General features: G+C 43.5%; 1 protein-coding gene across 1 annotated transcript in view; it reads right to left on the reverse strand.

Moving 5' to 3' along the window:
- Nucleotides 1-5,666, reverse strand: part of SNX3 (sorting nexin 3) — a 96,341-nt gene extending 90,675 nt beyond the window's left edge. Inside the window, exon 1 of the mRNA XM_029595308.1 lies at nucleotides 5,379-5,666. Coding sequence (XP_029451168.1) covers nucleotides 5,379-5,540 — 162 coding nt within the window. The 5' untranslated portion in view covers nucleotides 5,541-5,666. The remainder of the gene's footprint in view (nucleotides 1-5,378) is intronic.
- Nucleotides 5,667-13,456: the final 7,790 nt, after the last annotated feature.

Raw genomic sequence — 13,456 nt, forward strand, 5'->3', positions numbered from 1 at the left:
TTGTACAGCATTAAATCTTTCAGGTATCCGAAGATCTGTATCATATCATCCCTGCGCCTCCTCTCCACCAGGGAATACATATATTCAGATCCTTCAGTCTCTCTTCATAGGTTTTCTGATACTGCCCCCCCACACCCTTTTGGGTAGCCCTTCTCTGGACCGCCTCTATCTTGTCTCTGTCTTTTGAGATAAGGATGCCAGAACCGAACACAGTACTCCAGGAGAGAGACAGTACTCCAGGAGAGACCTCACCAAGGATCTGTACAAGGGCATCACCACCTGCTTTTTCTTACTGGTTATTCCTCTCTCTATGCAGCCCAGCATTATTCTGGCTTTAGCTATCGCCTTGTCATATTGTTTTGCCATCTTCAGATTACCAGACACTATCAGTCCAATATCCAGATCTCAGTCCATGCATATCAGCCTTCTCCGTCCCCATCGTATACAGCTCTTTTGGATCTCCACACCCCAGATGCATGACTTACTTAAATCACTTTTCATTCTCTCTACTCCTTCAGGCATGTCCACTGTTGTAGATCTTGGTATCATCTGCAAACAAACTTTATCTTCTATCCCTTCCGCAATGTCGCTCACAAAGATAATGAACAGAACCAGTGCCAACACCAATCCTTGTGGCACTCCACTTAAAAAGGCTCTCTCTTCAGAGAAGGTTACATTTACCATTATACGCTGTCTCCCGTCAGTCAACCAGTTTATAATCCATGCCACCACCTTGGCGCTCACTCCCAAGCTTTTCATTTTGTTCACAAGTCTCCTATTTAGGACGGTAACGAAAGCTTTGCTGAAATCCAAGTAGATGATATCAAGCACTCTTCCTTGATCCAAATCTCTAGTCACCCAATCAAAAAAAAAATCAGATTTGTCTGACAGCATCTTCCTCTGGTGAATCCATGCTACCTTGGGTCCAGCAACTTATTGGATTGTAAATAGTTCATTATCCTTTCTTGCAGCAGCGTCTCCATTAGTTTTCCCACCTCAGAGGTGAGGCTAATCAACTTGTTTCCAGCCTTCTCTCTGCTACCACTCTTATGAAGTGGGACCACAACTGCTCTTCTCCAATCTCACGGCATCACTCCCATATTCAGGGATCTGCTGAACAGGTCATTTAGGGGACCCGCCAGCACACCTCAGAGTTCTCTTAATATCCTGGGATATACTTCATCTGGCCCCATGGACTTGTTCACATTCAGTTTTCCTAGCTCTTCCCATACATACTCTTCCGTAAAAAGAGTTGTGTCTAGCCCATTCCCTTCTATGGTCTTGTCAACCAGCAACGGTCCTTCTCCAGGGTCTTTAATGAACGCCGAATTGAAATATTTGTTTAATATTTCCGCCATTTCCTGTCTTGACACATTGCTCCTTATCACCTTTCAATTTCACTATATCACTTCGGGATTTCCTTCTTTCTGATATCTGAAAAATGTTTTGTCACCTCTGTCTCTTTGGCAATCCTTTCTTCCACTTGACCTTTTGCTTTTCTGATTTCTTTCTTTGTCTCCCTCAGTTTCAACAGGTATTGTTCCCTGTGTTTCTCTTTTTGGGATCCTTTATACTTCCTGAATACTGATCTTTTTGCCTTTATTTTTGCAGCCACCTACTTTGAAAATGAAATTGGTTTCTTTATCCTTGTGCTTTTGCTTACTTTTCTAACAGATCTGTTGCCTTTGTAATAGCCCCTTTTAAAAATTTAGCCCACTGTTGTTCCACTTTGCCCATATTCTCCAAGTCTTCTAGTTCTTCTTCCAGGTACATCCCCATTTTGTCAAAGCACATATTTTTGAAATTCAAAACTTGAGTCTTCGTGTGATTTCTTTGCATCTTATTTGCGATATCAACCCATACCATCTAATGACGGCTTGTAGTCCGGACATTATAGACATTATCCCTATTTGTGAGCACCAAGTCAAGTATCACACCCTCCCTCGTGGGTTCCATAACCATTTGTTTGAGCAGAGCCCCTTAGAGGGCATCCACTCTCTCTCTACTTCTCGTAGATTCTGCAGAAGGGATACTCCAGTCTATGTCCAGCAGATTAAAATCTCCGAGCAAAACTTCTCCCTTCTTCCAGACCTCTGTCCAGCTCTTCTGTCTGAGTTGGAGGCCTGTAAACCACACAGATCTAAATGGAAGCATCTTCTTTTTTAGGCTAGCCCATAATGCTTCTTCCCTGCCCCATGTCCCTTGCATTGCAATTGCTTAGATATTGTTTCTGACATAAAGCACTACTCCTCCCCCATTACTGTCCTCTCTCTCCTACCTTAGGTTATAGCCCGGGATGGCCATATCACAATCATGTGACTCCCATGAACCATGTTTCTGTAACAGCAATGATGTCCAGGTCCGCTTCCACCATTAGAGCCTGCAGGTCTGGGATTTTATTGCCCAGACTACTAGCATTTGTGCTCGTAGCTTTCCAGTTTCTCTCCTTCAAGTTACTGCTCTTCTTGGACTTCTTTTCTGCCTTATTCAGCTGAGTTTTGTAATTATCTTCACCTATTTCTTGGCAATGTCAGGGGTGACATTCCAATTTCCTTCTGCCACCCCCGTCCTCTAGTTTAAATGCCTTATGGCATAGGATATGAATTTATCACTTAGGATTTTTTTCCTGCCATAGACAGATATAAGACATCTTTGGCATAGAGCCTTTTAGTGTTCCATACATGACCCCAGCCCCCAATATATCCAAAATTTTCTTCCTTACACCAAGTTTTGAGCCACGCACTGGTTATCTATATGGCTTAGCCTCTCCTTCCTCTTTCCATGAACATGTAACACTTCTGAAAAGGCAATAGTCTTTGCCATGTAACTAATCTGATTCCCCAGAGTCTGGAAACCTCTCTGTACTAGGGATGTGAATCGTATTTCTGACGAATGAAAATATCGTACAATATTTTCAAAGTCATCAGAAATCGGGGGCTCCCCGAAACAGATAGGAAAACCCCACGAAATTGTTCGTGGGGTTCTCATCGTTTTGGGGGAGGGCGGGAAAAGCGGCACACAAAAACAATTCCTAAACCCACCCCGACACTTCAAAACAGCTCCCTTAGATTCCCCCACCCTCCCAACCCCCCCAAAAACATTTTAAATTACCTGGTGGTCCAGTGGTGGTCCCGGGAGCGATCTCCAGCTCTCGGGCTGTCGGCTGCCACTAATAAAAATGGCGCCGATGGCCCCTTTGCCCCTACCATGTGACAGGGTATCTGTGCCATTGGCCGGCCCCTGTCACATGGTAGGAGTAATGGACGGCTGGCGCCATCTTTAAAAATGGTGCGGGCCATCCAGTACTCCTACCATGTGACAGGGGCCAGCCAATGGCACAGATACCATGTCACATGGTAGGGGCAAAGAGGCCATCAGCGTCATTTTGATTAGTGACAGCAGATGGCCCGAGAGAGGGAGATCGCTCCTGGGACCACCACTGGACCATCAGTTAATTTAAAACTTTTTTTTTGGGGGGGGGGGGGGGGGGGAGTCGGGGTGGGTTTTTTGTTTATCGGCTCGGGCGCAGCCGATAAAAAAACAACAAAAAAACCCGATCAGGCCGCACGAAAAATAATTCACCATGTGAATCGGAACCGGAATCGATTCCGGTTCACATCTCTACTCTGTACCACTTGGATGTTTCTAGCAAGGTTGTTGGTTCTCAGATGGATGATAATGTCAACTACAGAGTCCTTACTTTCTTCAGTCATTGCACTGACTCTCTCATTGTTCTGTTTAGCATTTCTACCAGTCGATAATCTGGAAGGCATTTAACTATAGTGTTCCCCTGGAAAAAGGTTCCCAAATTAGTTAACTCTGATGACTAAGTCAACCAGCACAACAAGCTTTTTCTTATGCTTTTTGATTTATTATGAAATGTGTGCATTGGGTTTCTTCGTTCCTTTTCATTCTAGTACCAGTAACAGCTTTTCAGGATAAAACATGTAAATATTGTTTACAAAGTTAACACTTAAAAACTACAGACATTTAAATAATTATTTAAAATACAAGAGGAAGCTGCAGGGGAGGCAATTCCCCCCTCCTACCCCTAACATGCCCATACGTTTCCTGCCCCTATGTGCTCATGTGCCCAGCCAATGTGGGAAGTCATGCAATATATAGAGAAAAGGGAGCCCAGAGTCAACCATGCGTCCCTGATTTTGTGCCAGCAAATATTAACATTGAAAGGACTAAAGAGCAAGACTAAACTTACTGTTTAATTGAGAACAGTTAATATCATGCCAAGAAACTGAGGAAGGTCTAATTACTTTTTTTTTTTTTTTAAGTCAATGATCATGTTAAGCTGAGAATTTCAGCTCTTTGAAGCAGAATTATGCATGGTTATTTTACTAATGAGGAGATTGTTTAGGTCTTCAGATCATGGATTTTTAGGACTGTGTGTGAGATTATTTGTGTACCTGATGCATTTCATGTTTTTGGTGTAATCTACAAAGGAGGAAGACTGACTATGCAGAATACAAAAATCTGCAAACACACACATTTTATATCTCTACTGGATACAGAGCACCTCCTTCCCCCATAGCAGTCCAGAGAACAGAAAAAAATATTACAAGAGAGCAGATAAGGCCTGTAAGATGCATCTAGTGGGCCCAATTTTACTCCTGGTGCAATGCCAAACACTGTTAATCTCCAGTTTTCCTCTCATTTCTTTGTAAGCAGGCATACTCTGTGCTTCAGACTTTCTCGAGTTCCATTATCCTGGAAGGCCATTCTATGCATCCACTACTGTCTCCAGAAAGAAATGTTTTCTGATGCTACTTACTCCTGACAGTCGGAGCTTTATCCCATGACATCTAGTTTCAGAACATTTTTTCTACTGGAAAATGTGCTTCTATGCATTATTTATATCTTTGAGGAATCTGAAAGCCTATTATACTCCAGGTCTTTAAGTCTTATATCGCTTTGGAATAGACCCATTATCTTTGCTAGCCCTTTCCTGAGCTGCACCATGCTGGAGAGAGGTATTTTAAACCTGGTACGGTGTAGCACAGTCACTGCAACTTTAAGTTAGCATAAGCACAAGTGAGTTTTCCATCTTAGAAAAGTCTTGTTTAAGGTTCCCCGCCTTTTTAGGTGTACCTAAATAAGTTAGCATTGTTTGATAGAGTAAATAAGGGCTCTCCAGCTGCTCCTGCTTTTATAAACTTCTCTCGTACCTTTCCTTGAGCTGGGGGCGAACAGAACCGCTCTTTTCAGGGGCACTACGATATCCCCCGGAAGAGACCCAGGCTGTGCCCCTTTCCAGTTCACGTCCTGGTCGGCCTCCAAGGCCCCTAGAAAGACGGGCTAGAGGCAGGTCCGGCCCGGCCCCTCCCGCGTCGCAGAGAGGCCGAGGGCGGCCGCCCGGCTCTCACCTTCAAGCGGATTTCGTAGGTGGTGAAGCGGTTCCGGCCTACCCCGACCGTCTGCGGGCTCGACACGTCAATCTCCAAGAAGTTGCTGGGCGGCCCGTAGGCGTCGTTCAGAGTCTGCGGCTTGCTCAGCAGGCGCCGGGTGTCGGCGACGGTGTCCGCCATAGCCGCGCTACCGCTCGGAGCCGGCCTGACCTAGCCCACCCGCCCGCCGCCGCCGCTGCTTCCGCGACCCTCCCCCGTCAGTCACTTTCCAAGGCAACCGCAGCCCCAGAAACAGGAACGACGCAACACTTGTCTGCGCGGAGCATGACGGGAGCTGTAGTTCTCTTCCGCCCAGCTCACCGTGGGCGGGGGCATTAATGAACGACGGTGAGGCTCTAGCGGCCATGTTTGATTCAGGCAACATGCCCCTTTATTAGCATCATAATTACTTTAATGTACCACTATTGCTATACGTAATGATGCATAATCATAGGGCTAAGTCTTTCCTTTTTCAGGCATTGTCCTGTATGTTTGTCTTATTAGATTGTAAGCTCTACTGAGAAGTGACTGTCTTTTTGAATGTTTGTACAGCGCTGAGTATGTCAGTTAGCATTAAAGAAATGTTAAATAGAAGTATTAATATAAATCAATATAAGGATTTACAGTTAATATTTTCTTATTTGTGTTGACCAAGAAAACCAAACTGACAACTAGCTCCTTGGGCGGCAGCGCACAGGGAGGTGTTAACCCTGTCAGTGCCGAATTATTCAGGAAAGATTATTTACACAGACCAAGTGGTTTTCCTATTTTATTTTTTATTTTGGTTTGGTTTTTTTTTTTGCTTTTTATTTTTTTTGCTTTTTAGAGCTGCAATGAGAAATAATTAATAGGAAATGAGCACAAATCAATTTAAACCATTTTTTTTTTATTAAAGCAATATATTAAACCACCATAAAACATATAAAGCAACTACAGTACATAAATCAAACAAGCACGGCTTTTTTTCTGGCTGTACCTGCTGAAATGTACTAATATTTCTTCCCTCATAAACCACAACAGTGTTGGCAGCAACAGAGGCGTTGGCCAATGCAGGAGGTAGCACATACATTAGAACATAAGACTTAACATTATAGATCAGACCAAAGGTCCATCAAGCCCAGTATCCTGTTTCCAACAGTGACCAATCTAGGTCACAAGTACCTGGCAGGATTCCAAGTGGTAAAATAAGCAGTGGATATCTGCAACTCCACCTTAATAATGGTTTATTGACCTTTTTCTCCAGAAGCTTGTCCAAACCCTTTTTAAATGCAGCTACACTAACAGCTTTTACCACATCCTCCTGCAGTGAATTCCAGAGGTTAATTATGCATTGAGTAAAAAAATGTTTTCACATATTAGTTTTAAATGTATCACCTAGTAACTTCATTGTATGTCCCCTGGTCTTTGTACACTTTCAGGCTGATTCTCTAAGGTTCGTGGGACAACGGTCACTTAGTGTTGAGCCCCCACTCTCCCAATGCGCGCTCAGCCATCTCTCCTGGAAGCATAATCCTGTGTTTAAATGAGGGGTCACGCTAAAAAGGAGGTGCTGGGGACAATAGCGCATCCCTAGCGCCTCCATGGCAGCAGAAACCCAGGAGAGATGGCTGTCAGTGGGTTCAGAAAACAGATGCTCAATTTTACGAGCATCTGTTTTCTGAACCTGCAGAAAGTCATGGGTTAGGAAAACGGATGCTCGAAAAACTGAGCGTCCGTTTTCCTTACCTGACCGGCTGGCACATTTAAAAAACATTTTTTTTTACATTTTTGTTTCCTCCGACTTAATATCTTAGCGATATTAAGTATTTTCTGCTTTTCTATACACTTTTTTGGGCTGCTCAGAAATTAACGCCTACCCTTGGGCTTGGTAACACTTTTTTTTTTTCATATCCAGCTGCATAACTAATAGCCTTATCAACATGCATTTACATGTCATGAGCACTATCAGTTTCAGGAGGTGATGGACACGCGTTTTCAACGCACTAAACCCCTTACTGTATAAGGGGGTAGTGGAAAATGCGTGCCCTAGGCGAGAACCAAATAATTAGTTTAAAATGAAATGAACAAATAAGGTTCATTTCATTCAGGGGGGGCCCTGAATGAAACAAATTAGTCTTATTCACCATGTTTTGCAGTTTTGTTTTAAACGAATGCACGACTTTTGGCAAGTCTTGTGGCTGTCAGGAGGGTCCCCCAAGGCTTGCCAAAAGTCCAGCTGGGGTGCGGGATCGATCTCCTGCACTCGGGCCGTAGGCTGCCAGTAATCAAAATGGCGCCGATAGCCTTTGCCCTTTCTATGTCACAGGGGCTACCGGTGCCATTGGTCAGCCCCTGTCACATGGCAGAAGCACAAGATGGTGCCGGCCATCCATTGCTCCTACCATGTGACGGGCTGACCAATGGCACCGGTAGTCCCTGTGACATAGTAGGTCAAAGGCTATCGGCACCATTTTGAATACCGGCAGCCGAGGCTCCTGGACCCCCAGCTGGACCACCAGGGAGTTTTGGTAAGTCTTGGGGGGGGGTCAGGAGAGTGGGGGGTTTGTTTAAATTGGCTCCTTTAGATGGCAAAATAATTTGGCAAAGATTTGTTGTATTCGTGGGAAATCGTGATACTTTTCGCTTCCCCACGAATACAACGAATATGGCCCTATACGTTGCGGATTACAAATACGTAGGAAACAAATGCACACCCCTACTATATTAAACATGACAAAGGGAATTCATGTGCCTAAAATAGAAAGACATGGCTTTACTATCTTGTTCAAAGACAAAAGAAACCAGCGATATAGAGCATTCTATCACTTCGTATCCAGACTGTTCCAGGAAATTAGTAAGATTTTGCAAATCCAAGGAAACCCCAAATGAGACTGGTAATCAATGGTTGTCTCCAGCCAGTAAGGAAGGAAAAAAGCTTTGTCAATAGAGGGGATCTCATTGTCTGGAATAAGAAGCACCTCAAGAAAAATAGCTTTTTAAAGTGGAAAGAGGAAGTTCCCCCATTATTTTGGGAAAACTGGCCAGCCTGAGATTCAGACGACGATACCAGTTCTCTAAAAGTCAGAATCTCCTAAAGTCATGAAGTTCTTGAATTTCAGATTCCATTTCCCCAATAGAGGATTGGACACTCTGTAAAGTCACATCATGGGATTTTACCATTGGATCCAAGCTATTAGAAAACATATTGATTTTGGCATTACATGCCTTCATGGCTTGCCCAAACTCAGCCATTAACTCCCACAGTGCGTCCAAAATCACAACACTGGTTTTGTAAGAGAAAGACAAAACTCACCAAGTGGTGGAAGATTTACTGTAGAGAGTGAAGACACAGGGAAACCACCTCCAATGACAGATTCGGCAGATCCACAAGGGTCTACAAACACTGGCTCAGTGATCTCGGCCATTTCTCCTCCTCTGTTGTGATTCTGCTTGTGGGATAGGCCCACAAGCAGTCTCTCACCTCTTTACCGCTACCATCCGCAGCGGGCCGTTACCACTGTCATCGACGCCGCCTTCCTCGCATTCTGGAGGCCGCCATCATCGTCTTCTTCCATGGCCAGGAGGCCGCCACCAGCACCGTCCTTCCATGGCCAGGAGGCTTTCCCAGAGCTCCTCACCACGTGGTCAGGAGTCCGCCATCATCTTCTCTTCTCACGGCAGGAAGCCACCGATGTCTGGGCCTCCCTAGCGGCATGGACGCTGCCGCTGCTCTCCAAAATCCTGCCCCTTCTTAGGCACACAGCCGCGCCTCTCTGCCCTATTTAAAGGGCCATTAGTGGGCAGTCCATCGAGACTGTTCCTGATGACGTTCCTAGGCGTCTCCTTCTTAAGCCCTATAAATAGGGCCTTCCTTCAGTCTCTCGTTGCCTTTGCAAGGAGTTGGTTAACTCCTGGAGTTCCTTTGGTTCCAGCTCTTCATTCCAGGAGTCTTCTCTGCTTCACCTCGCTTCTTCAAGTGTATAAGGTGTTTCCTGACACCGATCTAATTTTGTTTTGGTTGCATTAATAAATCTGTTACATTATTTGTCTCGCTGACTACTGACGTGTAATAATTTTCAATCTCAAGAGTCTCATCTTAGTTCTCTGGAGAAGAAGGTACTTGAGGAAGAAATGTCTATTGCTAAGGTTCAAGAAGTTCAGGTTAATATTATTAAAGATCTATCGTCTACTCATAGAATTGAAAACATCAAGAATTCTCTTAGATCTCATAATTTGAAATGTGTGAATTTTCTACAGACTTCTCTCAATTCACCCTCTGAATTATTTTCAACTTACTTGAAAGAAGTTTTAAAGATTCCAGAGACTGCATTGCCTCCTATAGAAAAACTATTTTTCCTTCCAGCTCCAAAAAGATCTAAAGATAATGCTATGATTGATATACCAGTTAATGTATCACAATTTATTGAAAATTCTAAGGAAGGAAATGTGACTGGCTATGCTACTCTATTGGAGACTTTTTTTTTTTTTTTTTTGAAAGATCGTGATAATATTTTCCATCTTTATTTTTGCAATAAGGATGTATTGTTTAGAGGTCAGAAGATCTGAATGTTTTCGGACATATCAAAAGCAATGCAGGAATGAAGGAAGACATTTTAGCCATGAAAGACTCTGTTATTTCTTTAGGAGCATCTTGCGTTGTTCGTTATCCTTGCAAATGTGTAATAACTCTTGATTCTTCCAGATTAAGACTAATCAGAGAAAATTCTTTTTTACTCAACGCACAATTAAGCTCTAGAATTTGTTGCCAGAGGATGTGGTTAGTGCAGTTAGTATAGCTGGGTTCAAAAAAAGTTTGGATAAGTTCTTGGAGGAGAAGTCCATTAACTGCTATTAATCAAGTTTACTTAGGGAATAGCCACTGCTATTAACTGCATCAGTAGCATGGAATAGACTTAGTTTTTGGGTACTTGCCAGGTTCTTGTGGCCTGGTTTGGCCTCTGTTGGAAACAGGATGCTGGGCTTGATGGACCCTTGGTCTGACCCAGCATGGCAATTTCTTATGTTCTTATGTTCTTCGTGGGAATTCCCTTGTTTTTATCTGTGGTTCCTGATTCTTCGTCTTCACCTTTGTTCCATGTCCTGGTCTCTTGTCGGATCCTGTGTCCTCGTCCGTCTTGTCTTCAAGATGTTCCTGTCTTCAGATGCTCCTCCCTCCGGATACTCCTAGTTCCGATGCTTCTGCTCCAGAGGTACCTGAGGATCCTTGCTCCTTGTCGCAAATGTCCCAGATGTCCTTGTCTCCAGAGGTCCCTGTCGTCTAGTGGCTCTGATGTCCTGATGTTCCGATGTACCAGATGTCCTTCATTCCTGTCCTGACCCTGATGTTTCCTTCGTCAGCTCTTCACCCAGCTTCCAGGTTCCTTTCGTCCACTCTTTACTTTGCAATGCAAGCTCCGATGGACCCTTGCTTTTAATGTTCCTGAATTCAAGTTCCAAGGTCCGAGTCTTGAATCCTGAGTCTTGTATCCTGTCCCCGGTCGTCGGAGTCCTTGCCTGCTTCCGTCCATGCTTAAGACTCTGCCAGAACCTGCTCCGCTTCAGCTTGGTCCGCAACCAGCCATGGGCAGCTGTGTAGGGCGTGCCCTGGTGCAGTCATCTCCTGAATCTTCGTCATGTCCTGGCTTCACCTTCCACTTCTTCACCTGGAGTCTGCTTCACATTCAACGTGATCCGCGACCAGCCATGGTGGCTGTGTAGGGCGCGCTGCAATGCAGCTCCCATCCAGTACTTTCGCCCGAGTCCTGAATCCTTGTCTGAGACCTTTGTGTACCCTCCCGGTACCTGAATCACGACCCCCCTGGGATAGCAGTACAGTGGGATCCCGGGCACTTCCAATGTAACTCTGGAAATAATGTTGGAGGCATACTCTATCCACATACCTAAGATCAGCTAATAAAGCTTTACTGACCATCCCCTCAATCAAAACAGCCAAACTAACCCAGGTAAGAGAGAGAGCACTTGCCTTAGCAGGCCCTATGCTATGGAACTCCATGCCTGTCGAGATCCGCTTGCAAAGAGACATCAAAACCTTCAGAAAACATTTAAAAACATGGTTATTCAAACAAGCGTACAACAAAGAGAAAGGTGAGTAGAACACAGGGGTAAAATGGCGACTGGCAAAAACACCCATACTCAATACCCAACTATACCCGGGTATTTTGCTCCATTTTTAATTTTTTATTATTATCTCTATACTAAATCCGGTTCTATAAATACGGACAAGTTACAACACGCTCTTTTAAGTATATATAAAGATCTTTGTTACCGTAAAGCATTGGCACATGTTTAATGATAGAATTTTTGATCTATTCCTAATAGTAATATTTGTGCCTTATTGTAAACCGTTATGATGGTACCCAACTGAATGACGGTATAGAAAAGTTTTAAAATAAATAAATAAATAAACATGTGCTTGTAAGCAGCGAGTTATCTGGTTATTCGGAAAACCCTAGGCCTAAGTGGCCATATTCAAACACTGGCTGTTAGGGTTAACGTTATCTACCTATAGGTTGCCGGATAACTTTAAGCTAGTACATTCAGTGGGACGTTTATCCTGCTGAATATACAGAAGTTACTGAAGATTGGGCTCAGAATGTCTTTGCTGGCTGTGGCCAGGATGCAGTGCGGCAGATACAGCAGCAGCAGGAGCAGCAGGGTAGTTCTTGCTGCTTCCTGAAATCACCCTTGCTCTGTGGACCTGCAGAAATACTGCAAGGGACTGGGGCTGCTCCATAACCTGGGGTGGGGGAGTTGAGAAACCGTGGTGTGTATGTAATGTTTATAATTGTTCTATTGCAGTTTCCCAAGTAAAGGATCTATACATGCTGTCGCAGAAGAGTTCTGTGTCATTTCTGTTTCACAATTAAGTCTTTCTCCTGAAGGTGTGGGGATCTCTGCTGTAGACACCCGGTTGGGACCCTGAACAAATGGCTTGAGGCACACTGGTACCAGAGAAGGAGCAAAATCAGTCTATGGCCAGAAAATGGAAGTCTTCATGCTGAAGTGAAGGTGCGAGCAGCTCTGATGCAGAATAATCTCCTGCAATTTGCATTGCCTCAGCAGTCCGTCTCAGCTTCACCCATTATGCATTATTTTTTAAACTAGAGATGGTTGCAGAAATTGAGATTTAGGATCGCACTCCTAAATCCTGGCCCTTAATCCAGGATGAATTCCAGTAGGTGGGGAGAGGTGGTTATAGCTCATGTGAACAAAAGACTTTTTTTTAAAAAATTCTTTATTTATGCATTTAAAAAACAAAACAAAGCACCAAGAATACACTTGTGACAGAAAAATGAGAGTACAAGATACAAAAAGAAAAGGAAAATATATATAATTAACAATATTAATCCATAAGTCTTAATGAAATTAAGGAAAAGAAGGGGAGACAAGATCAATGGAGCAGTAAACAAAAGAGTAAAACAAAGCAGGAAACATGCAGAGATTAAATGGCTCAATATATAAAAAGCCGATCAAAAAGATGTCAATTAGAGACAGGGTAAGCATCAAGATATGATCTCAGCTGCGCAGGATCGAAAAAAATAAACTTAGAATTCAAATGTGTGAAAATACATTTGCAGGGGTAACACAAAAGAAATTTTGCACCAAGAGAAATGACCTCTTGTCACATCATGAGAAATGTTTTCCTTCTCTCCTGCGTAGGTCTTATAATATCCGGATGCATCCATACACACTGGCCAAAGAATACCGATGTTCTGTGACAGAAAAACATTTTAAGAACAAAATCACGTTCTTTGGCAAAGACAAAGGAAACAAAGTCCCTCGATTAGTGATCACTGGATTGATGGAGGAGTCCAAAAATTCTGTTAAATTCAAGTTTGGCTGATTGATAGAAGCTCCATTATCCAATTGTGGATTCTTCATGAAATAAAGCTTAGCAATAGCAGGCATACGATCCTGTGGAATCTTTAAAACATCCAAAGCATATTTTTTAAAGGTATCCAAAGGAGAGATCAGATCACAAATTGGAAAATTCAAAACTCTAAGGTTAAGATAACAGAGAGAATTCTCAATGTTTTCTAATCTCTTAGAGTGAATCA

This window comes from Rhinatrema bivittatum, chromosome 3 (genome assembly GCF_901001135.1).
Source record: "Rhinatrema bivittatum chromosome 3, aRhiBiv1.1, whole genome shotgun sequence".
In the NCBI taxonomy this organism is placed as follows: domain Eukaryota; kingdom Metazoa; phylum Chordata; class Amphibia; order Gymnophiona; family Rhinatrematidae; genus Rhinatrema; species Rhinatrema bivittatum.